Source organism: Haemaphysalis longicornis, unplaced genomic scaffold (genome assembly GCF_048455015.1).
Source record: "Haemaphysalis longicornis isolate Haplotype H1 unplaced genomic scaffold, Haemaphysalis longicornis Haplotype H1 scaffold_2, whole genome shotgun sequence".
In the NCBI taxonomy this organism is placed as follows: Eukaryota; Metazoa; Arthropoda; class Arachnida; order Ixodida; family Ixodidae; genus Haemaphysalis; species Haemaphysalis longicornis.
Window position 1 is genome coordinate 136654709 of NW_027526295.1, and position 22312 is coordinate 136677020.

At 47.8% G+C, this 22312-nt stretch overlaps 2 protein-coding genes across 2 annotated transcripts in view; one reads left to right on the forward strand and one right to left on the reverse strand.

The window, feature by feature from the left end:
* The window catches only part of LOC144169255 (radical S-adenosyl methionine domain-containing protein 1, mitochondrial-like), a 110234-nt gene extending 93999 nt beyond the window's left edge, over positions 1-16235 (forward strand). Inside the window, exon 15 of the mRNA XM_077698320.1 lies at positions 15644-16235. The gene's annotated coding sequence lies outside the window, so the exon portion shown is untranslated. The remainder of the gene's footprint in view (positions 1-15643) is intronic.
* LOC144168307 (uncharacterized) lies at positions 9484-10018 on the reverse strand. Its single transcript, XM_077697317.1, has 3 exons — positions 9971-10018; positions 9658-9817; positions 9484-9602 (listed from the first exon to the last, which is right to left on the reverse strand). Exons 1-3 carry the CDS (start codon positions 10016-10018, stop codon positions 9484-9486), a joined length of 327 nt encoding a protein of 108 aa, XP_077553443.1.
* Positions 16236-22312: the final 6077 nt, after the last annotated feature.

The following is a 22312-nucleotide window of genomic DNA, read 5'->3' on the forward strand; positions in this document are numbered from 1 at the left end:
ATCGGGCTCTGGAAAGACTGTGTACCGAAACGTACTGCACGTAAAACACCAAAGCCGTGGAAAAAAAAAACCGACATACAACGGGCTTTGCGACAACGGACGGCTGAGTAGTTTCGACCTCTATGTTTCGAGCAGCCAAATTGAAGAGCTCGCGGTGGCCCATAAATCCTACCGCGCCCTCTCACACACCGGCCCGCGGCGACGCGGTGGGGTCACGTGGCGCAGTGACGCCCTGGGCCGACTTCGATTTTACTTTTTATGTATAGGCTTCACGTTTCTTTGGTGGCGCTGTCTCCTAAGGTTTTTCTTCCTCCATGGCTGCCTCCACGGCCGCCGGCTGCGCAGTCTTTTGTAAACAAATATGGCGGCGGCCATTCAAGCGGGATGTGGCAGAAGGTTATGCACTTTGAGGACAAAAAAAAAATGCACTTGAGCACTTTTTGGACACAGTTAACCTCCAATGGGTAGGTAAAATGCCGACCAATCTTGCACCGGGTTTCGTTAACGCAGGATCAGTTTCCAAAACCGTTTCGTTGCCGCAAGATATAAAATACATGGGCGTCTATGAACGTTAGCCGGGGATGCGAAAATATTTTGCTGCCCGCGGGAATTTCGTGCCCGCGGGACTTTGTTATCGCGGGGTTTGACTGTAGTGTAAGCATGCACCGGAGCTGTTACAACCTAGGATAACATTTATCGCCTACTCCATCCACCTGACATACTAGTTGAGACAGGTAATGTTTTCGAAAAGAATATAACATAACAGTTCTCCCAGATGAATCGCGGAGAAATTTAATGGGAAGCTAAGGGAATCTTACATCACTAGCACCCAAAAAAAATATCCCTTAGGCTCAAATGGGCAACTGGTTACGCGGATGTGGAGGGCAACGCATGAGCAAACGCGCTTGCCAGAGAGTACATTTCCTGGCTGCCCCCACTCCCGGCCAACCCATTATCAGCCCTCACATGTTTTCTGTCCTGGAAGGAGTTAATAAGGTACAGAGGCAGTTAAAAATTACGCATCTCTAGTTGTAAAAGTTTGTGCGTGGACGTGGTTGGGGGGGTGAGGCTGTTGTTGATATTTTGTAGTTCTTTCTTGGCTCTTTGACTTGCGAGCTTACGGATAACCTGCTTAGGGGCATAATCCTTTTTATAAACAAGCTACAACTCTGCTGCATGTCTAGTTTAGAAGTGGCAAGGCCAGGCTCGCAGGAGCCTTAAAACTAAAAATGCTTCAACTGGGTTCTGTTTTCAGACTCGGCACGTTTATTAGCAGAATCTAGAGAGAAGCAGAAAGAAGTGCATTAAAAAGAATGGGGAGGTTTGCTGCAGGCGTCCATCAAAATGCAAGCATCCATTCAGAGCGGGCAGCGAGGGAGCGTCGTGTTCACATTTGAGTCTTTGAGGAAGCACTCTGCACACAACACACAATGACCCCGCAGGTCACAGCACATGTATAAACACTGGTGTGGTGGCATCTTCAGGGCAACGAGTGACCCCTCCAACGGGCCCCTTTGAATCCTGGAGGCTCCTCTGAAGGTGCCCACGGGGCGATCTCCATGATAGGTGTCAGGGGATGGGGTCCAGCGGCTTCTCGTAATTCATAAAGGAAGGAAGGCTGACTCGAACTCTGTCTACGTGTGGCGCCGGCACTTCCCTCTCCTTGTCTTTTGTGTTTGCTGCAGCTGCTTCAATGAAATACAACAGGGGCCAAGTACGGTCTGGCTAGCCTGGCGAATGGTTGCGTTCAGTCATGTTTTGAGAGTGAGATATGGGGTACCGTAATTCACTCGGTTGATTGGTAGTGCTTGACAATTGTGAAGGGTGTTTGAGTCTTGCATGCCATATCTATTGTCATGTTCCAACTCTCAATAACTCAGCCAAGCCAGAGAGATCCCAGCGACCGACTGCCTTTATTTCGCCCGCTGCTCCCCGGGATCCCCTCACATTTCACTCCTCTCTCTTCTCTCACTCCCGATGATGATGATCGCCTCGTCACGTAGCTCCCTCTCTCTGTGCTCATTGGCACCACCCTCACACTATGATTGCATACCTGCTGCACAAGATGAGTCAGTTATGAGAGAGTGCCCTGAAGCTGCCACACGCTATCCTTCGATATGTAGAGGCTGAGGATGCAGAGACTCGCAACGTCGGGGACTGGCTTGCTGTCAATCCATAGATCTGGGTCAGGGATTGGATCAGTCTTTTTGCGGTGTATATGTTTTCTCAACATGAGGAGGGCAGACTTTTCAGGAGTACATTGCCTACCTAGTACTTGTCGGTAGGTGTGGACAGTGTTAATAGCTGCTTGGAAGGCGTCCTGCTATGCCCCCTGTGGAAGCAGTTGTCCATGGGGTTAGACCATCAGCAATGTAGTCGGTCTATGCTTGCATTGGTGATGGTTTCGGAACATGTCCGCGACACAGTACTGTGTGTAGACATTAATGAAGCATTCGTGCTCGTTTATCCCTGCTTCTGTACGCAATCACCTCTTTTTCGTGGGCCATAAGTGATACACATATATTTGGTGGCATGGCACTTGTTCCATGTGTTCATCATGAAGTAATTCCATGCATTTAGTATGCCTGAAGAAAACTAGTCAAACATAGAGGAGTACAGAATGACCAGAGTTCCCTTCGGTGCGTCGAGTAGTCCCTTTCTTCTCGCAGCAACACTACAACACCATTTCCATCAGGTGGAAAATCAGTACCCGAAGATCGCTCCTCGTTTGAAGGATCACTTTTACGTTGGTGACCTCGTAATCGGAGCCAGCAATTACGAGGAGGCAAGGTCACTTGTGAACGATTGCTTCCGCATTTTACAAGACGCGGGAATGCGCTTGACGAAATGGACTACCAACAGCAGACGTTTGCGAGATAGTTACAGCGAGAGTGATCCCCTCAAGTTCGACGCAGGTGAAGAAAAGATCCTTGGTCTGGTCTGGAACACCAGGGCGGACACTCTAAAACCACCCCTACAGCACATGCTCAACCAACTGGAAGGACCTAAAAGAACCAAAAGAGAAATCCTAAGCTTCGCCTCCCAGATATATGACCCTTTTGGTCTTCTAGCCCCTTTCGTACTCCCAACTAAGCTACTAATACAGAACCCTGTCTGAAAACCCAGCGCGCCGGAACCGGCGCGATCCAGCTAATGCCTGATTATGGGACTAGCAAAAGCTGGAACGCGCGGAAGCACGGAAATGCGCTGGAACACGATGGACGCCGGAATGCGCCGCGCTGTGGATGCCGGAATACGCCGGACTCCCGCTGGAATGCGTCGGGTCCTGCACGCCGGAATGCGCCGGATTCCCGCTGGAATGCGCCGGACGCACGCTGGAATGAGCCGATTCCTGTACACCGGAATACGCCGGACGCCCGCAGGAATGCGCCGGACGCCAGCTGGAATGCGCCGGGCTCTGGAAGCTGGAATGCGCCGGTTACGGCCCTGAAATGTGCCCGACGCGACGCTGCCTTGCGCCGGAAAGGTTGCTGGGATACAGCGAACGCGCCCTGCAGGCATGCGCCAGCAAATGGGGGGCCCTAACTTTAAAGCAGCAACTGGGGTCGCTTTTAAATGCATTAATACAGTAAGGCCTCCAAAATGAGCAGCTCGAGTAACTTTTATTTCCGTTTATTTCATCACTGATATCTTGGGCGCCCCTGCTGGTCACTCTGGTGCCCTTGCTGCTGGTGCCTCTGCTGCAGGGGCCTTTGATGCTGGCGCCTCTGCTGCAGGGGGGGCCCCTGCTGCTGGTGCCTCTGTGGCCATCGTGCTGTCCTCCCCAGGAGGAGACTTCTTCCCAGGGAGCTTACGGGCGTGCCGCCCAGCTTCGGTGAACAGGTCACGCAAGGCCTTACGGCCGTTCGCCACCCTCTTTGCGGCCGGCACATCAGTTGGATGCTCGTGGACCATGTTCTGGATTACGTCTGCAAAGTAACACCAAATATACTTTGTTTTCCACATGATAAATGGTCAGAATAATAATAAACTACCACATTTATGCTCATACACACCACCCCTGCATATGAGCTTCACCACGATGCTGCCCCTGGAGGAAAAAAAAATATCCCCTGACCATTGACTGCATAATACTTTTCAAAATTTTGCCCGTGCTTTCGGACTATTCATATTTTTTTCAGTAACGAACACATTGAAACCTGTGGGACGTGTGCAGTGAAACTTGTTCCTCACATACGAATCTTGAAAAACCGGCCCATCACAACTGCATACTTTACGCTAGCCTAATTCTAGAAACGCATGAGTGGAATAAAAACCAGCGGTAAACACAGGACACAGAAGAAAACGACGGGACAAGCTGGCACTAACAACTGAACAAACAAGGCACTTCAACGCATAGAAATACCTTCCAGCAACAACATGCACATGTGTGACTAGTCATGGGTCACCAAATGTTAACTATCAACCACAGCGTTTAGAAAGTTCATCTCTCTGCTGGACAGGAGCAATGACATGTCACTGACACAATTGTTACCCCCTTTCGTTATATAGAAAGCTTCCAAAATTTCCCTTTGGGTTTTTGTGCTTCCCCGGCCTAATATGGCAACATTGCTAAAGACATGAGTGCACCCGCATTGTCTACAGTGCCTCGGCAGATGAGCACCGTCACTCGTGGAAAGAGAAGCTTGTGCTCTCTGAGGCAATCACTGATACAGCAGCCTGTTTGACCGATGTACGCTTTGCCACACAGTGACAAGGGGATGTGATAAATCACACGTGTAGCGCAAGGCACAAATTTCGAAACATGGTTAGTGCCACACATAGCCCTTCGTCGCGTATGCCATTAAAAAATGTAACAACTAGCCCAGTCCAATGCCTTGGTATCTAGAAACGCCTGCATAACATCCTTCTTGAAGTCAGCAAGAGTCGAACTTTCCGCAGCTGCAAGAAACAAGGTGACTCTTTCTATGGTGGCATCTTTGAGTTAGGAATATGCAGCTTTGCAACGCTGTTAGGGGCACCAGGTTCACAAAAGTAGCTGAGCAGCTAATTAGTATCAGCCCGCTGTATGGCAACCTTAAAACAGAAGATGTATTACCTCACCCCAGTAGCTAGGTGAGCAAAGGCTAGCTGTGGTAGACATGTGTGCATGACTTACTTTTCAGTGGGGCTGTGCTGCCCGTTTTGGGTTGCTATTTCAATTAGATGCTTTTCATCTGCTTAAGGTAGGTTTCTGCTGCCAAACGTGCCCCAATCAGGTGCAAGCCCCTATGGGATGTGGATTGTAAATACGCAGACGGGCCAGGCTGGCCCGTCTGTCCTCTTTGTCAGGAGGGGCCAGGTGTACTGCAATAAGCACCAAGCCCGGGCACAGATTTCCGGCCCGTGCACAGCTCTAGTACAACACTCACTCATTATGGCATCCAGTTTTGCTGGCGTAGCCCGCTCCCTCGTCACTATCGGGCCCCCCGGGTTCCGGGAGGGTAATCCCGAAACGCAGCGCAATTCCATCTGGGCCGGGGTCCAATAGTGACGAGCCAGATCCCGCGCCACCTTCAAGTACAGACTCGCCGTTATGTACTTCAGGCGGGTTTCCTTTATTTTAAGGCCGGAGCCAAGGTGCACCTGCAAAACACACAAAATACACAGAATATTGATACTGGGCACAGAATACACTATAAAGCTTAAAGGCCAACTGCACTCAAATTTTTCTTTGCCCAATTTTGATCCAAACAAGTAGTCTATGCTCTGAACATCCCCATGGCGAAATCCTATGCTTCATAAGCACACAGCACACTAGGTACCATCGTTTAAAGTACCTCTGAGCAGACGACGTTTGCACCTGCGGAGAGACACGAAACAAGTTCTGAGTGGCCAGTGTCGGGAAAGAGGAACCTGCCCTGTGGAGCACACACTTCTCCGGCGACTTGCATGACGCTCTGCACGACGCTTTGCTACACCTCCACGCCGTGCCACCATCACCATCACGTTTAAAACTAACCAAATAGGTAGCAATATCTGCCATTTCTTTAAATGCAATACGAGAGATTACAAGCCTACGAACTATACATGCGCTTGTGAACATTCCAAAGTTGTCAAAAGGTTTTTACTTCAAAATGACATTTTTACTTCAAAAAATAGTTCCAAATGTTCCCGTTGCATCTACTACAGAAAAAAATGGATCTCTTATAAATCCTGACCCCTTGCACTTCCACATCCAATATTTGCCATATTTGGGCTGGCCGAACCTTACCTTTGTCCCTTACACGTTTCCAAAAGTTTGACGACCTAACTAGAGCTGTTATATGCGCGGGTATAAACATTCGTGCGACTTTTGCCTCACTAGCTAAGTGAACCAAAATCAGCCTTGCTCATGGTTGCAAACATCCGCACAAATATCGGTCGTGATCTTCGGGAAGAGCGAAAGTTAATGAAACTGCTCCTCAGCCTCCTCTCCTAAGCGATGAACTATGTTTTGTTCGAAACGCAGCGCGAACACGCGCATTTCAAGGTGGCTCTGAGCGGCCACCATTTCTGGCGTGGCTGCTTCAGGTCCATTACATTTATCACCTCCGGCCACTGACAATGGCTGCATTTTTTATTCAGTTTTGTTTCCGAAATTGCCAATCGTGCGAGCCATTTGCGTTGTGTGTGCTTATGTTTGAAACGCAGTATTTTGCATTTTGCACTCTCCTTACGTGTACTGTTAGGTGACATCGTTTTCATGCTGTCGAAAATTTGAGTGTAGTAGAGGCTGGCCTGAATGTTGACACACAAGTTTGTAATAAGTTAGGCATACAGGGTTTAAAATTTAGTATTTAAATCACGAATGATCTAGCCATTACAACCTAGCCCTTTAACTGATGTGCTTATTGGCCTTTTTTTTCACATTGGTAATCTGTCACAACACAGTTACAGCATGACAATCTTTCCAGCACCACAGCAGCACCGCTAGGTAACAACATAACTAGGCAGGTCTTGCGCCACATCTATTGTTACAAACATGCTTCCTGCTAAAAAAAAAAACCTTGGTATAGCAATTTTTTTGCGGTGGTTCATTAACTGAGCACAGGTTCATAGCTTTAATGTTTGCAGAGTTACAGTGACATGTACCTTAGCCATCATTATGCCAACAGCCCCTGTATACATGGACTCAATGAGGGGCAGTTGAGAAAAAAAGGTTTTTTTCGACTCGATTCAAGGAAGCATGGTGAGTCAAAAAGTCGTTTGAGTGCGTCTGTTCAACCCGCAGGCCGACTTTCTCGTCTGGCTGAGTTGGCGGGCCATGAGGTGCTGAACAGTTCCTTTCTTAGAAACCCTTCAGTCATCTCACCTCAATTCTTTGGATGGAGTTCGTATAAATGCGGGAGGGGTCAAAGTAAGCTAAACCCATCAGTCGACTTTACCCTCCCTCGTCGAGCCGATGTATCCAGGGCTAATGATACCAATTTTCATCATGAAACATTATTAGCACACTACAGAATGGGATGGAAAAACACACAAGATAACCACTAGTTTGTGATTCTTCCGTCCCAATCCATAGCGTGCTAATAATGTTTTGCAATAATTAGAAATTAACCTACACTGACACACTGACAATTCTCATCGTGGCTGTGATGAGTGGCTCAGAGGGGGCACGGTGAAAGTAGTGAAAGAAGATTTCACATCGCAAGAGACACCAAGCAGCCGTTGCTCCCGGCGTGTTCCAGCATTTTTTTCAACGCCGGAAAATGCGGGGTTTTCCCGATAGGGCTCTGTGTTGGCAGGTAATGTGCGTCTTGTTGGGGCACACTTCAGGTACTGAGCGTGCATCAATCCCACTACCCCTGCAAAATCTGATGGGTGAACTTCTGCCTCCCACGCGTGCTAGGCAAAAACCCTTTGTGCTTCTCACCTTAAGCCATGATCTCTTGGGGATTGCAGTCCATCAGGCTGTATAGACACTTGATTTCGACCAGTGCGGGTTCATGGCAGTCGCATCTGAAAATCCCATCGAGACGGCAGCCAAGTAGGGGGTGCTTGGGATTTATCATGAGGCCACATGGCTCACAATCCAAGCATTGTCATGCTGTCCCTGCAGGAAGGCCAAAACTCTCCCCTTCGCCACTGCTTCATTATCAATACCATACTGAATTACTGGCACTTTGGGTTGGTGCTGGCTGAAAATTCTGTATTGCACATACCCTCTTTGGGTGGAACATACATGCACGTGACTACCTTCATCAACATGTATGTAGAACTGACACTGCTTTGCCTCAACAATGTCGAGGTGCAGTTGGGCCTGCACTTGGTAATAGTAGGCGTGACTGTTTTTCAGGCCTCCCACGCGTGCTAGGCAAAACCCTTTGTGCTTTTCGCCTTAAGCCATGATCTCTTGGGAATTGCAGTTGCAATGAAAAACCAATGGTCTGTGTCAGCATCACCTGTAGCGAAAAGCCCAATAACCACAGTTTCGCTGTCACCATTCCAGTTTTTTACAATTACGAGAAAGCATGCCATCTTGTTGCAAGCAATTTGTATTGTGTCAGCAAATAATAACTTAGGGCAGACACGACTTTTTCATTCCTTCATCTTGAAAATGGAGTGCCTGCAGATCCTCATTCTCGTCTGTCAGCAGATGCACTGTTGTTTTGTGCTTTTCCTGGCACATGCGCACAGCCTCTGTCACATTATCTCCGGTTTGAGTGCTTTCTCCTTTGCCACAATGTTTGACAGCTCCTTGAAAGGAACAGCATTCTTACTTCCTTTTTCTAATTCCCCCTCACCAATACCTTCTTATCTCGCAGCTCCAGCAAACCATGGGCCGTGGCCTTGGAGGTGTGGGTACAATAATAGGCAGCATAAAGCAACTCCATTGCAGCAAAAAACTTCACGCCTTCGAAGAACTTTGCACTGTCAAGAATTACTATGCATGGGCAATCAAAGATGCTTCTTGTCACACCCCTTACCCCCAGTTTGTTTGTCCAACACAAACAAGACGACGCCTGGTAACTATGCGAGTAATGGCCCAGTGGTCTTCACTGTCACATACTTCATTTGGGCCCAGGTGTCGATGCAGGTGTGGCAATGTCGGGGGCTGCCTGAGCCAGTCTTGCTTCATCCGGAGGGTCTGCAGTGGCTGGCTTTGAGAGAGGCACCGAACTTGACAGTGGCACTACGGACATCATGCAACTGGTGACGCTATCAGCCTCTGGTCTTCACTGGCAGTGACCGGTGTTGCTGTTATTCCCTTGCAGGTTGGACTTCTGAAGTGGTGGCTGAGGTTGCAAGCTCGGTTGCGAAGCGTGGCCTAATATGGTCAGCGTGCTGGTGACACGTTCGTTCAGACATGCGACGAGCAGCGATAAGGCACTGGTAGGAGATACCACCTTCCTAGGGACCAGGGTGGGCCTGGGTTCCTGGTGAAGACCGGTGGTCCAGGGGGAACCGCTTGCTTGTGCATGCAATTAGGCTCAATGCGGTATATTGTGTGAGTGAAAAATAACCACAGGAATCAATTTTTATTCAACTTTTTTCGTTCACTTAAGCTTTCTTCAGGCCAAAGGCAGCCCTTTCCTTGGCCCTCCTAAGCCACTTGCTGATGTGGATTTCAACTTCTGACTGCACACTGTCAGCCAAGAATTTTCTCCACCTTACTGAGTCTGGAAGTATAACGATGTCTGGAACAAACAGATTGCCTCTCAAAATTATGCGTACCGACAATCACTTGGCAGAGCTTGAGGCCCCGAAACCTCTCTTTGCCTTTGCAGTCGTCCATACTGAACTGCTGAGCAACCTCATCAGTTAGGAAATGTAGCATCATGGCCTTCATGGATGCAGGTATGGTCTTTCCTCCAAGGGAGGCAAGTTCAGCAATCTGTAACAAATTATCATAAAGCGATCACAAGCACTCATTTCAATACAGTGGAAGTGTTGCCAAGGCTTCTTTTACGCAGTGAACCAGCATGCTGTACTACAAATGCTTGCACTGGTTGCAAATTTATCAAACATAACTGCAATATGCACCCACGAAGGCCTCACGGGAGCCAGTCGTAAGGGTGCCATCAAAGGCCAGCATGGCTTTAGCAGAACCGAGTGGGCTTGCCATTACAGGCTCCGTTGGTTGGCCAACATGGCCGTAATTTTGGTTCGTGAGACCATGGAGAGTCCCCAACGTACACCAACTTTTGAGGGTTCCTGGCATACTCGTACACGACTGCGGAGTACGTTCTCCCCTGCGACTTGTGTACCGTTATGGCGCTGGCCTGCACTAGGGGGAACTGTCTGTGCCTGCAGGCAACGCCAGACTTGCACTCTACCGTGACCGTGAGTGAGCGAGGCTCGATGGGAATCCAAGTGCATTCCACATCGTACCCGTTTCGCCTGGCCTCGTTCACCGCGTGCTTGGACCGCAGACGAGCGAGCTTCCCCGTTGTGGGCAAGTCAAACTGCAGCCACAGCCGCCTCAGGAAGAACGCCGCGGTGGCGGCGGTTGGGTCGGTTCCTTCTTCTTCGAGTTCATCTTCGTCTTGTTGTTGTGCTGCCACCTCTCCTCGTCGTTCGCACAGCTTGACTTGCCGACCGCACCATTGACGAGCCCGTCCATGACGTCGATGTTCGCGGTGATCATGTAGGGCTTACCGGGCACGAGCAGAATCTCCCGCGGAAGGTTTGCAAACTCGGCGGTAGACATCTTGTCGACCTTGTTCTTGGCAGTGTGCAGTACGTGCTGCGTCCTCCGCAGTAACGAATCTGCTCTCCAGTAGCCAAAACGTCTTCGGCGAGTGCCCTTCCATCTCCGATCATGGTCAGGAGGCCGGATAAGGCCATGTCCGCTTGCCTGACCACCTGGACGAGCGGGAAGTAGTCGAGGTAGTGCCACTTGATGGTAGTGCCGAAGAGGCTGTCGGTGTTTCTACAGCGTTTGTAGATTTCACTCTTATGGGCGGCAGTTGCCTCAGGTCGCCGCACAGGATCATGTCAAGACCTCCGAACGGCTGGTCCAATCTCTGCGTGATTTGGCGCAAGCGGCAGTCGACCGCACTCAGTTGATCAGCAGACAGCATGCTGACCTCGTCTATGATTGCACACTTTACGTTGCAGAAGGCCACGCGAAAGGTGTTGAGTTCGCTGGGATTGAGGCATCCGTCCCTGTTAGCGTTGCTGTAGTGATGGCCGGGGATGATTACGGGACGGTCTCTGAGGACGTCGTAATTGCCGGCACCCTTCCGGTACTTGCTCGCAAAGTTGGCCAGTCAGACGTCATTCAATTCCTGCAGTCTGCCCTAGTGTACTTCTGCCCAATGTTGGGCTTCCACACGTCAGTCGAGGACGCACTGAGCTTGGACAGCTCCTTGGTCTTGCGCACCTGCACGCGTTCCTCCGGAAAGCAGGTTGGAATGTACACCACATCCCGGCTCTTCTGGGACATTTCCTGCCGCAGGAGGCACCAGGCTGCCTCTTGCGCAGACATCTAGACTCCCTTGAGCATGGTCACGCCAAGCATGTGGAGAACGGAGGCGTAGTCCATGTCTGGGTTCTCGCCCAGGATCTGCACGACCGACTTGTGGAGGTTGGACATGCCTCGGTCCGCCTTGTTTACGTAGTCCACAACGTACATTGCGCAGGCGTAATGGTCCAGGATCACTTGCAGGTCTATGTTGGATTCGAGCACCTTGCCGATCCAGGGGTGCTCGGCAAGGTGCTCAAACTTCTAGGCGGGCGTTTGCTTGTGCAGCACGCACGGCTGCGCAAACCCAGCTCTCAGGATGGCCATGTACTTGTCCTCTGAACCGTCTCCGAACTTGGCCAGGAACTCGGCCACAGAGGCAAACTCTCCAAACTCCAGCCCCTCATGCATCTCGTCATAATTCATCTTTAGCCGCTGCTGTTCCGCCTTCTCTGCGGGGTCGGCATCGTCTGCCAGCGGGTGGAACGGGACCAAAATCTTGGTGGAGTCACTAGGCACGAAGGGTGCGCCGAAGCGGCACTTGGTCCTCCCGCGCTTGTAGCACGTGTGCGTGTGCGCGTGCATCTGCGTGCGAGGGCGCCTGAGGCAGGAGGACGCGTCCAGGGTGAGCAGGGACTCGACCATCTCGAATGAGTGAAGTACATAAGGCGTGTTCGTAGCACATGCTCCCGTCTCGGTTTGTAGCGCAGTCTGAAGAGCACCATGTACCTCCCGTTGCGGCCAGAGAGTCGTGGAATCGAAACCGGGCGCCGCCTAACTATTTCTTTTACAGTGGACTGCGCTGACGTCAGCCCAAACGCTGACGGGGCTGAAGACACGCGCATGCACAGTAGAGTGCGGACGGCGGTCAACGACGATGAGGGAAGGAGGGACACAGCCCCGAGCATGAGATGCTTCGCATCTAAAAAATATTGCAACATAGCAGTTATACAAGTTGTCTGGCATACCTTCATGCCCCATTTGTTCAGGCCCAGCATTTTCTGTCTGACAATTCCATGTTCTCTGTCAAGCATGCTTTTAAATATTTAGTAGAATTAAAATTTTTAGACTTAATTTCATATCATGCATAATCACAACCTGGCCTTCTACACGGGCCATCCTCAATTGTCTTTTACTGATGTTACTTTTGTTGAGCGATTTTTGTGTTCACATCTTCACGCACCATACATAACCACTGTTTTAGCGTTCTTTGCCCCAGTTGGCCTTGCGCCACTTACATCCAACCGTCATAATCATTATCAACTGCCGAAAACCGTCCCCAGTCTCAGAACGTGTCTTGAAAACGCGCTAAGGGATGGTTGTATTATGATGTACAAAATGTTTCACCAGGACGCATAGTAGTGATAGTTATGTAGTTAGCAATCAAGGATCTCAGAATTTATGAACAGAATACTTAGAAAAATTACAAATGTCGTGTCAAGGTACCCCCGGAGGTGGGATGCATCAACCGCCCCCCGAGAGAGCAAAAAAAAAGGCAACAAAGAAACTGAAATTTAAAGTGAGCGCCGGGAACGCACAAATGCACGAACGCCACGTCTAAACATCGAGGCATCATGGCCAAATATGGTAGCGCAGTGGTCAGCCAATCAAAGAACGCCGCGCAGGAGAAAAGTGGCGTGATGACCAAATATGGACATGAAAAGGAAAGGAGCCAATCGGAGTGTGCCGCGGATCAAACCCAGAGGGGTTAAAAGTGGGGCGCAAAAAGAGAAGGGGGGGAGGCAAAAAACGAGGTGGAAGGAGCACGTTAGCTTAAAGGAACGAGCCGGGGGATGTGGACAGGCCACCGACTATGCCTACCACGAACCTGTGTCTTTGTGGCCCCAGCCGCGGCGGTCGAGGACCTGCAGCCAATGTCTATGCTCTGTCGACCTTCGCTTCGACGGCCCCAAAGGGCTGCGCTCAGGCTGCGACTACCTGGGACCTCCAGCAGCGGCTACGAGGGGTAGCCAACGAAGAAACACGCCATCCAAGAAACTACCGTGCGCATCGAGCGCCACCATCAAGGACCTCCAGCAGCAGTGGCTACCAGGGGCTAGCCACCGAGGAAACACGTTGGAACGCGTGGAGCCCACGCCCTCCAAGGAATGACCACACGCATCGAGCGCTGGCATCAACAAGGGACACGACGGCTACCACCAAGTTGCGGCAACACAACGGGTGCGACACATCAGCGCTGATGACCGGAGTAGTCCAGTCCAGTAGGGACATAGTCGTAGGACACAACTATTGAGTTGTGGGGGTAAAGCAATTACCTAGGACTTGATGTAATGAGTGTATTTGAACTGATTGTGTAGAACTTTATTGTAGAGACTTTGATTTTGATTTGAATTGTATTTTGGGACTTTTAGTAAGGGGTTTAAGTGTTTACCATTTGTGTGTAGTTGATTTTTTGAGTGCTTCGCTTTAGGGTTTTTCCAAATGTGCAATAAATGTATTGTTTGTTAAACATGTCAATGGCTTTCCTGTGTCCATCTCTGAGCTGGTCAAAACAGCCCTCAGCATCCATCACGTGACAACCAATTCAGTTAAGTTAATAAAACCTAGGGAAAAGCTTGGGGCAGCCAAGAACAATTTCCAAGGTGGCTTACGGATGTGAGATTTTTGCTTCGCTTAGCAAGAAAAGGGAGAGTAACTAAATTAGCAAGCAGTTACCCCTTACATAGCTTCAGCCTTCTCGAATGCTTCCCTGAATAGAAATTTTGTTATTGTATTTTTTTTCTAGGCAATGAAAATAAAGCAGAAAATTTCACGCTGTATTCCAGGCTGTAACGCGAGTTACAGGAACAGAAGCTGCCAGAGCAACCTTTCACTGTTTTCAGAAGCCCACAACTTAGACAGCAATGGTAAAAAAAATTGCCAATGGGACAAGAATTCCTTGTGGATTTGAGCGCAGTTAAGGGCTACACATTTCTATTGAATTGGGGAAGCGTAATTACGTGCACAGTATAAATGGCCGAGAGGTGAGAATGGCTGGGCTATGCACGAGGAATGCTGGGTTTAGGTTCCGTGCCCTCAGATCGACGCCAGCTGACTGCTGCACCTGAGCATCGAACAGGCCGAGACCAGCCTGTTTTGCTAACAGTGCACTCCAACCTAATCGACGAGCAAGCACCAAGCGGATGTGAGCAGGTAAAAGGGAAATGTGCAGATTACCAGCCAGAGCAAGGATTTACTCCGAAAGCACCAAGAATTGATCATCAAGGAGGTCTAAAAAGCAATAAACAGTTTGAAAAGATTGGTGAGGCACCCCTGCACACTGATGATGCGCCTGAAGCTGATGTGCTTCGCAAAATTGTCCTTCGCAAACTAACTGTGTATGCTGTCCAACAGCAAGCATTAGTGAAGACAAATTTAAGACAGTCATTTTGCTGGAATGTGCAAAAAGCGGAATATTGCGGAGAATGTACTGCCATGGCGGAGGCTGAAGCGGAGATGAAAACGGCCAACTTCCTTCACTTGTGTCGCAGAGCAGTGGTCGCATTCTCGCTGACTGGGCAACTAACAGCTTCTGTATGCACGTAAGAACAAATTTTCTACAGCGTCAACTGCGAAAGCAAAGTTCCCGAAAAAGGTATGCGAAGAGATAACATTGCAAAATCATGCCACGCACTGACCAAATTCTTTTAAGAGGCTATAATTATAATCACTGAATACAAAATAAGTACTTCCTCATCAAGAGTTTGTGGTCTGCATTTTGACCCAAAGCCGGTAGTATAGAAGTTCTTTCTCTCTGATGGAATTAAGGTGGTGGGAAGCAAAAAGGCCATCCGTTTTTTAGAAATGCCTGGAAGTTAAGTAGAACTGCATTTCATGCTTTGTGCAAAGAGTTTGTAAATAACTTTTGTCTTCAATCAAAGCCCGACTGGAGTTCATTAGTTGCCGCTCACCGATTCCAACGAACTGAGGGATCACCTCCAGCCTTCTGCATGTACACCCCTTCGTCCACAGCACTCGCACAGGAAATAAAAAGTGTCATGAACATTATATTGTTTACATTTAATGCCATAGCTTGATTTTTTTGTTAGTGGGGGTGCATGTGTGAACTAGCTGATGGGTTAGAATTATGTGGGGCCTTACAAATTTCAGTATAAGGGAAATATTTCTGCGCTGAAGCGAGGGAATTGTTCACCCTCCTGCATTAGCAAGAAGCAGAAATTTTCAAAATGTACTTGCAGCTGTACTTACAGGTTGTACTTACAGCTGCTCACAGTTTCTGTTCTGTTTGTGCAGGAGCCATGTGTACACTATGCGCCATGCCAAGGCTTGCACTGATGCGGAAGAAATACAAGGCAAAAGTGATAAGCGCAGTTACCCGAAAGAAGTCTTCACAAATGAAAGAAAAACTTCGTGGAATGAAAATTCAACTGGGAAACCTCAAAGAACGCTTGAACACAACGAGAAAAATTCAGCAACTGAAGGGATAACTTCGAAGTAAAGATCATGGATCTTCCAACAAGCTGCCCTTCATTTTTTTGCACCTCCAACACAAAGAGCACTCAACGATTGAATTTCACCAAAGGTTGGGTATTCGAGTGTAAAATAATGCACATCAAGATCTACAAGTTCTGCAGGCACATGCAGAGAAACAAAATTTTCATCCTTCCTTGTAAAGACTCAATAAGTACCTAGCGTCGCACAAAACTGGCTTCTGCTTCTGTACTAAAGTGCTCAGTGCACACAACAAGGTTACCAAAATCTTGGATTCTTTCAAATTGCGCGGACAGCTCCTTGTTTATAAAGTTAAACTTTCCAAAGCATGTTCCTGTCACGCCGTCAGTGCGAATAGACGTATTTGTGCGCCTCTGGAGATTTGACGCTCAACAGCTGGAAGCATGAGCGCTGCGACCATGCTAATCATGCTTGGTACGCTTGCTGGTAAGTGGCGGTGTTCGCCACTGACAGAACTGTTGAAGGGGAACTTGTAGCCAAAATTCTATCTGTTGCTTATTCTTGCGGGAGATGCCAACCGTTGACTTTGTAACGTGATAGCACCTCCTGGAATCGCAAAATGTGGAAAGTTGGGAACTGAGGCAACTTCAACAGCAAGTCCCGTATTAAGCATCCCAAAAATCCAAGTTGTTTCTTGCACTTGTTGATGAAATTAAACTTTCTGTGCACCTGCCTGTCACGCCGTCAGTGCGAATCGGCAGATTTGTCAGCTTCAGGAGATTTGACGCCCAACAGCCCAAAACGTGAGCCCTGCGACCACAGAATGCTAATCATGCTTGGTCCGCTTGCTGGCAAGGGGACTAAACTTTTTGCGGTGTTTGCAAAAATTTTTGCAGTGTTCGCAAAGAAGAACTAGCCAAAATTCAAGCAGACTTATTCTTGCGGGAGTGCCCACCTCGTTGACTTTGTAACACGTGACGGCACCTCACGGAATCACGGAATGTGGAAAGTCTTGAGAACCGAGGCGACTTCAACCATCAGCGAGTCTCGTATTAGGCATCCCAAAAGTCCAAGTCGTTTCTTGCACTTTGTGTGTCCGATTTTTCGTACCTAATAAAGTGTTTGCGCAACAACCTTGTGAAGCATGACTTCAATACCCCTGATGGCTTGCTAAGAGCGCATGCTTTCATAATTTTGGTGTATGACCTTTCCTTTGAAATACCCAGCTTATGTGAATTCTCGTAGGTGAAGTCAATTATGTAACGAATAAAAAAGTAACTTGTTAATGACAAATGCATTTTACGAGCGCCATGGCACATGCATCCCAGTATTGTTTTTAGCGGGTGGTCCCATGATTCCTCGACAACGCACCTTTAAGTTTCTGCGAAATCAAGTTTTTACACCTCATTTCCTATCACGCCTAGTTTTTTAAACCTGGTTTCATGCCATGCACCATCACAACCTGGCCTTTTACACCAGCCATTCTCATTGTCTTTTACTGATTTTACTTTTGTTTTTTAAACGATTTTAGAGTTATGTTTACATCCTTCATACCTAACCACCGTTTTGGCGCTCTTCGCCCTAGTTGGCCTTGTGCCAGGAACATCCAGCCATCATCATCAATCGCACATGCATCGCAAGCCTACTTTAATTGATATTACTTTTTCATCCCTCTTGTGTCATCGGATAGGCAATAGCATTCGAACATTGTGTCAAATTTCCACCATGCCCACTTATGAAAAATACAACACAAAATTTGCAGATGTCTGCCTGTCGTTAACATTCGAAGTCTGGTTTTAGTTTCTTCTCTGGCACACTTTGCCCATGTTGGCCTTGCGTCATTAAACACAAACCATCATCATCAACTTTTCAGGTCTTTCTGGATATTGTCAGATATGTGTTGAAGATGGATAGGCACTGTCATCAGGAAGGCCCTCTAAAGACTACATGATCAATCTTATTTTAAAGGTAACTATAACTATATCCTGCCTACGAGGGCACAGTGGAATAACTGGCAATGAGACCGCTGATCAAATGGCTGACAGACAACAGCTTCATAACACATTGCAATTACACTGGAGTCAACACTACACGTAATGAATTACGAAAATTGCGCTGAAAAGACAAACAGGAAGAAAGACAGACAATGCGCATTGTGTGTCTTTCGTCCTCTGTCTTTTCAGCGCAATTTTCGTAATTCATTATGCACCAACTAGCCCAACAGCATATTTTACTGAAACTACACGTAATAAAGTCACAACCCAAGTAGCACCAAAACATTAGAAGAACGTATTTTTTTTGTTTGGTGCTAACGTTAGAGCAATGTTCTTAATGTCATTTTTTTGAAATGTTTAACTAATCTTATCAAAAACGTTACAGTAATGTTTTGTCAAACATTATTTAAACGTCCACAAAACATTTTTACAACATATTATTAATGTTAGTGTTACATTTCCCTAATGTTGCAGCGATACAAGCTAATAACGTTAAAAAAACGTTTAAAAACAATGTAAAACGTTACATCACATTTCGCCAAACGTTATGCGAACAGTAAGAAAGCATTTCTACAACATATAAATACTTTTGGAGTTACGTTTACCTAACGTTGCAGAAGCACCCTACAAAAACCTTTTAAGAACAACTAAAAAACGTTACAGTAACGTTTCGTCAAACATCATTGGAACTGTGAGGAAGCATTTCGACAACATAGTAATTATGTTGGATTTACATTTACTTAACGTTGCAGAAAACACGCTTGAAACAATCTTTTAACGTTCCAAAACCTTTTCAGAATGTGGACCAGGAACGTTACAGTGACGTTTTGCCAAACGTGTGGAATGTGTATCGTGGAGCATTGTTTCTGTTATCCACGTTTGCCGGTTACGATATATTTTAAAGCATTTTCAAAATAACAAGGAGAAGTGAAATTTCAAATAAAATTTTATTTTATTTTTGCATGGTTACAACATTTTTTTAATTTACATTCCATTGCTGCTGCTGTGCAGGAGAGGAGGCTCCATCCAGGGGCTGGCTGCGTCTGTGTGGAAAAAGCAAACAATTCCTACTTCAGTACGCTGCGGCAGTAGGCGGTTTTTGCGCGAAAAAGTAGTCGCCGCCTAAGGATTTGTTTAGTTAACGAGCGCACACACGCACACACACGCACATGCACACACGCACGCACTAAAAGGAGAGTAACTGAACAAGCAGCTACGCAGCAACTCGTGGAAGAAAACAAGCGCATAAAATTTTGGGTCACCTGACTCCCAACGTGAATCTCCCGAGTCAGTAACCTATACAGGTTAGTGATTATTCGTCAAAGTCGCTCGCTAGCGGAGTGTTGTGTCTTCTGCATGGTTCATGTATTTTTATTAGGCAGAGATTAGGATGAAAATCATTTAAATATAAATGCACTATTAAATTTTGAGAATATTAGTTTATTGCTTACCTTGTGGGTTCCTGTAAGCACAATATTCGCAAAGTGGATCCAGTCACCAATGATGTGGCCCGCTATCGACTGTGACCTGCGTCACACCAGCAGCAGCTGGAAAGCATAGGGCGCGACTAGTTATGGGCTGCATAGCAGTTCATAAATTGAACTACTAAAACAAATCAAAATACGCTCTCAGAAATTTTCTACACTCACCAAATACTATTCTGGAACGGATACTAACCTCTCGGACCTTTTTCTTATTTTCTTCCTGTCCAACTGTATATAGATGACCGCTACCTGAATCGAAACAACCCATCTGAAAATTCGCTTGGTTGTAGAAGCGACGTTTGCTCCTCCAGTCCGGCAGATCTTTCACCTAAAAAAGAACACAAAGTGCTACAGAGGTATTACAGATGGTTCACACAAAAGAAACACCCATTAAACACGAATGTGTATAGTGGTCCAAGTTTACTTACGTAATAAAGGGAACCAAAGTGGGAACTGATAAACGAACAACTTCGATCCTAGTCTTTCTCAGTACTGAAAAGAGTTGTGTGACATGTTTAATACATGCTTGGAACAGGCTAGGGGAAGAAAGGAGGAAGAATTTGAGCATTTTACAACAACCCGGGCATTCTTTTTTTTTATTTGCACGAATGCAGGAAGGTTCCGTTTTTCAGTTAAAGCCATGCGTATCATTGCAGCCACTAAATTTGTTAGCGTTCACTTTAACCATGGTTTTTGTTTTTTCACGCTCGGCGTTGTTACCTCGTCATATGAAACGCACCCTGTTATTCATCACTGCTGAGCATTTACAGGATTTTTCAAAAGTTGGGAAGAGCGCCTGGAACCACGGCTGTAAAAGCCTTTGATTCAAGCGTTTCGAAACCGCACCACCGATGAACAGTACTAGAACTAGCCTTTTTGCTCGAAGCATGTCGGTTTTATTTCGGTGAACGACGGCTGTGCATGATCAATGCGACCCCAATGAAAGCGTGTTGGTTCCAAACTTCTGATAAAGTACGCGCAGTAGGCAAAATTCTGTATCCAGAGTGACCTCTTTTGGGCGGAACGGTTCCCTTTAGAGGGAGTGGGTGATCGCTAGCATGACCAAGTACCTCCCACACCTCTTAACCCCAATTCCGTCCTTCGGATCTTTATCGGCTTAGTTGAAAGTGGCACCTGCCCTGGTCATTCCAGCTCCTGTTGTGCTGTGCGTTATCGATTGAATTCGCTTTTCCATTTTGATTCGCTAAACCCGCTAGCCATTTACACAATATTTACTTACCAGTTTCTATGGTCTCGGGATTGGCACTCATCGTCGATGAACTCCGCGGCTTTCCTGGTTTGAGGGTATCTTGAAAACCATAGCCTGCAATGAAAGTGACTTCGACTCTTTACCAGCTGCTATTTACCAGCCTTTTGGGGTGCATTTCTCACAACTCAAGAACGCGCTATGCTGCTCTAATGCATTTCAAAAATTGAAGTCGCAAACGAACGCATGTACTCGAACAGCGCACTTTTTCCCACCCTCTGTGACACCTTCAGCCCTCAAAGTGCCCCTTTCTAACAAAGTTGGCTATATAGTCACGCAGGTTGTCTGGTTGCTTACTCGCCAGCGAAGAAAGCTACGACAAAAGGCTCAGGTTTGCAGCTTTTAACAATATATCCCAGAAGTCTGACGAACTTTTTGCGATAGGTACACCATCATACCGTCTAAGTTAACCAGCGGCAAAATAGGCTACCAAGGGGTGCATTCTGACCTGTTCGTTTGCATTTGTATCGACTACATTCCGAAGTAGCTGCACTGGCTGCACCCCCCCCCCCCCTTTTTTTTTCACGTTAAGGAACCCCGGCGTTCCCAACATAATTATCGCATCGCCAGGCAATTAGGGGCAAATGTAATGCTTTTTTTTTCAAAATTTCGCCCAGCGAACTAACGTGACACGCACATTATTTTGTTTCGCGTGCCCAAGCCGCTACCTCACTTGCCCGGCTGAAGTGAAGATCATTCGAGTGTGGGCGAGGTTAGTTATCCGAATTCACTTTGCTTTGCACAAAGCGCGCAAAAATCGTTTCCATGCAACGTACCCGTAACATCGATTCTTCCATCAATACTGCCTACTATATAGTTCGAAGGCCCGTTCACACTTGCGACGACGAGACGCGATTTCGGAAACTTTTGCCGCCCGGCGATCCGTTTTGTCGTTCGGTCTCGGCCAATTTGTCGCCGCGACAGAAATCGCGTTGTTCGTCGCAAGTGTGCACGGGCCTATAAGCAAGAAAATACTCACGAGTTGCTCCTGCACACCTTCCTTGTATGTCGCTTACATTGCCCAAACGCCGCCTCTGGCGCTTCGTTTTGAATATACAGCGATAAACGGGTCTCGGTTGGACAGACCACGGAGAAAGAACAGGCTACGACTGAACAAGCATGCGCTTGCGCATATACTTACGTCTACAACTGCAGTGTGCCAGGTAAACGATCCGGTGTAACGACTGGAGCTGGGTGCGCACGGGGTCGGCAGTGGCGAGAAAAGACCCCTTGAGCCCTTGCCCTTTTTTCTTTCCCTCTCATATGGGGCGAGAAGGCAGTCGATCTCCAAGCAACTTTCTGCAGCCGCCGTCTGCGGCTGAAACCGCAAGCGACTAAAACCTGACTGGAACACGGACGTTGTTGCCAGCATACTCTACAAACGCGTGCTGGCAACACTGCTTCGTCCTGACCGCAACCGACGCTGAACGCTGCCCCTCACGGCTACGCTGGCAACACTTGCAACGCGCACTGAACAACGTCCGTGTTGCGGTGAGGTTTTAGTCGCTTCGCTCAGCTGTGCTGCCCATCGCCAACAGGACGCGTCTAACGAGCTACAGTGAATCAGTAGCCCAGATTTATTTGGAAGCTCCTACAATGTGCCCTTCTTGCTGGTTGCTTTCTTCAAACTGCTGCTGAGTGTTCTCCACGCGATCCTTGTGTGAAGTGTTGCAACGCGCACTGAACGACGACCGTGTTGCGGTCAGGTTTTAGTCGCTTCGCTCAGCTATGCTGCCCATCGCCAACAGGACGCGTCTAACGAGCT

What these genes read in the sequence shown, in the direction of transcription:
- LOC144168307 (XM_077697317.1), bottom strand. Translation starts at nt 10,018, where the DNA reads ATGCTGGCCTTTGATGGCACCCTTACGACTGGCTCCCGTGAGGCCTTC. An exon ending in CTGGCTCCCGTGAGGCCTTC is followed by an intron (nt 9,818 to 9,970) that starts GTGGGTGCATAT and finishes AATTTGTTACAG; the next exon opens with ATTGCTGAACTTGCCTCCCT. An exon ending in GCTCTGCCAAGTGATTGTCG is followed by an intron (nt 9,603 to 9,657) that starts GTACGCATAATT and finishes TTATACTTCCAG; the next exon opens with ACTCAGTAAGGTGGAGAAAA.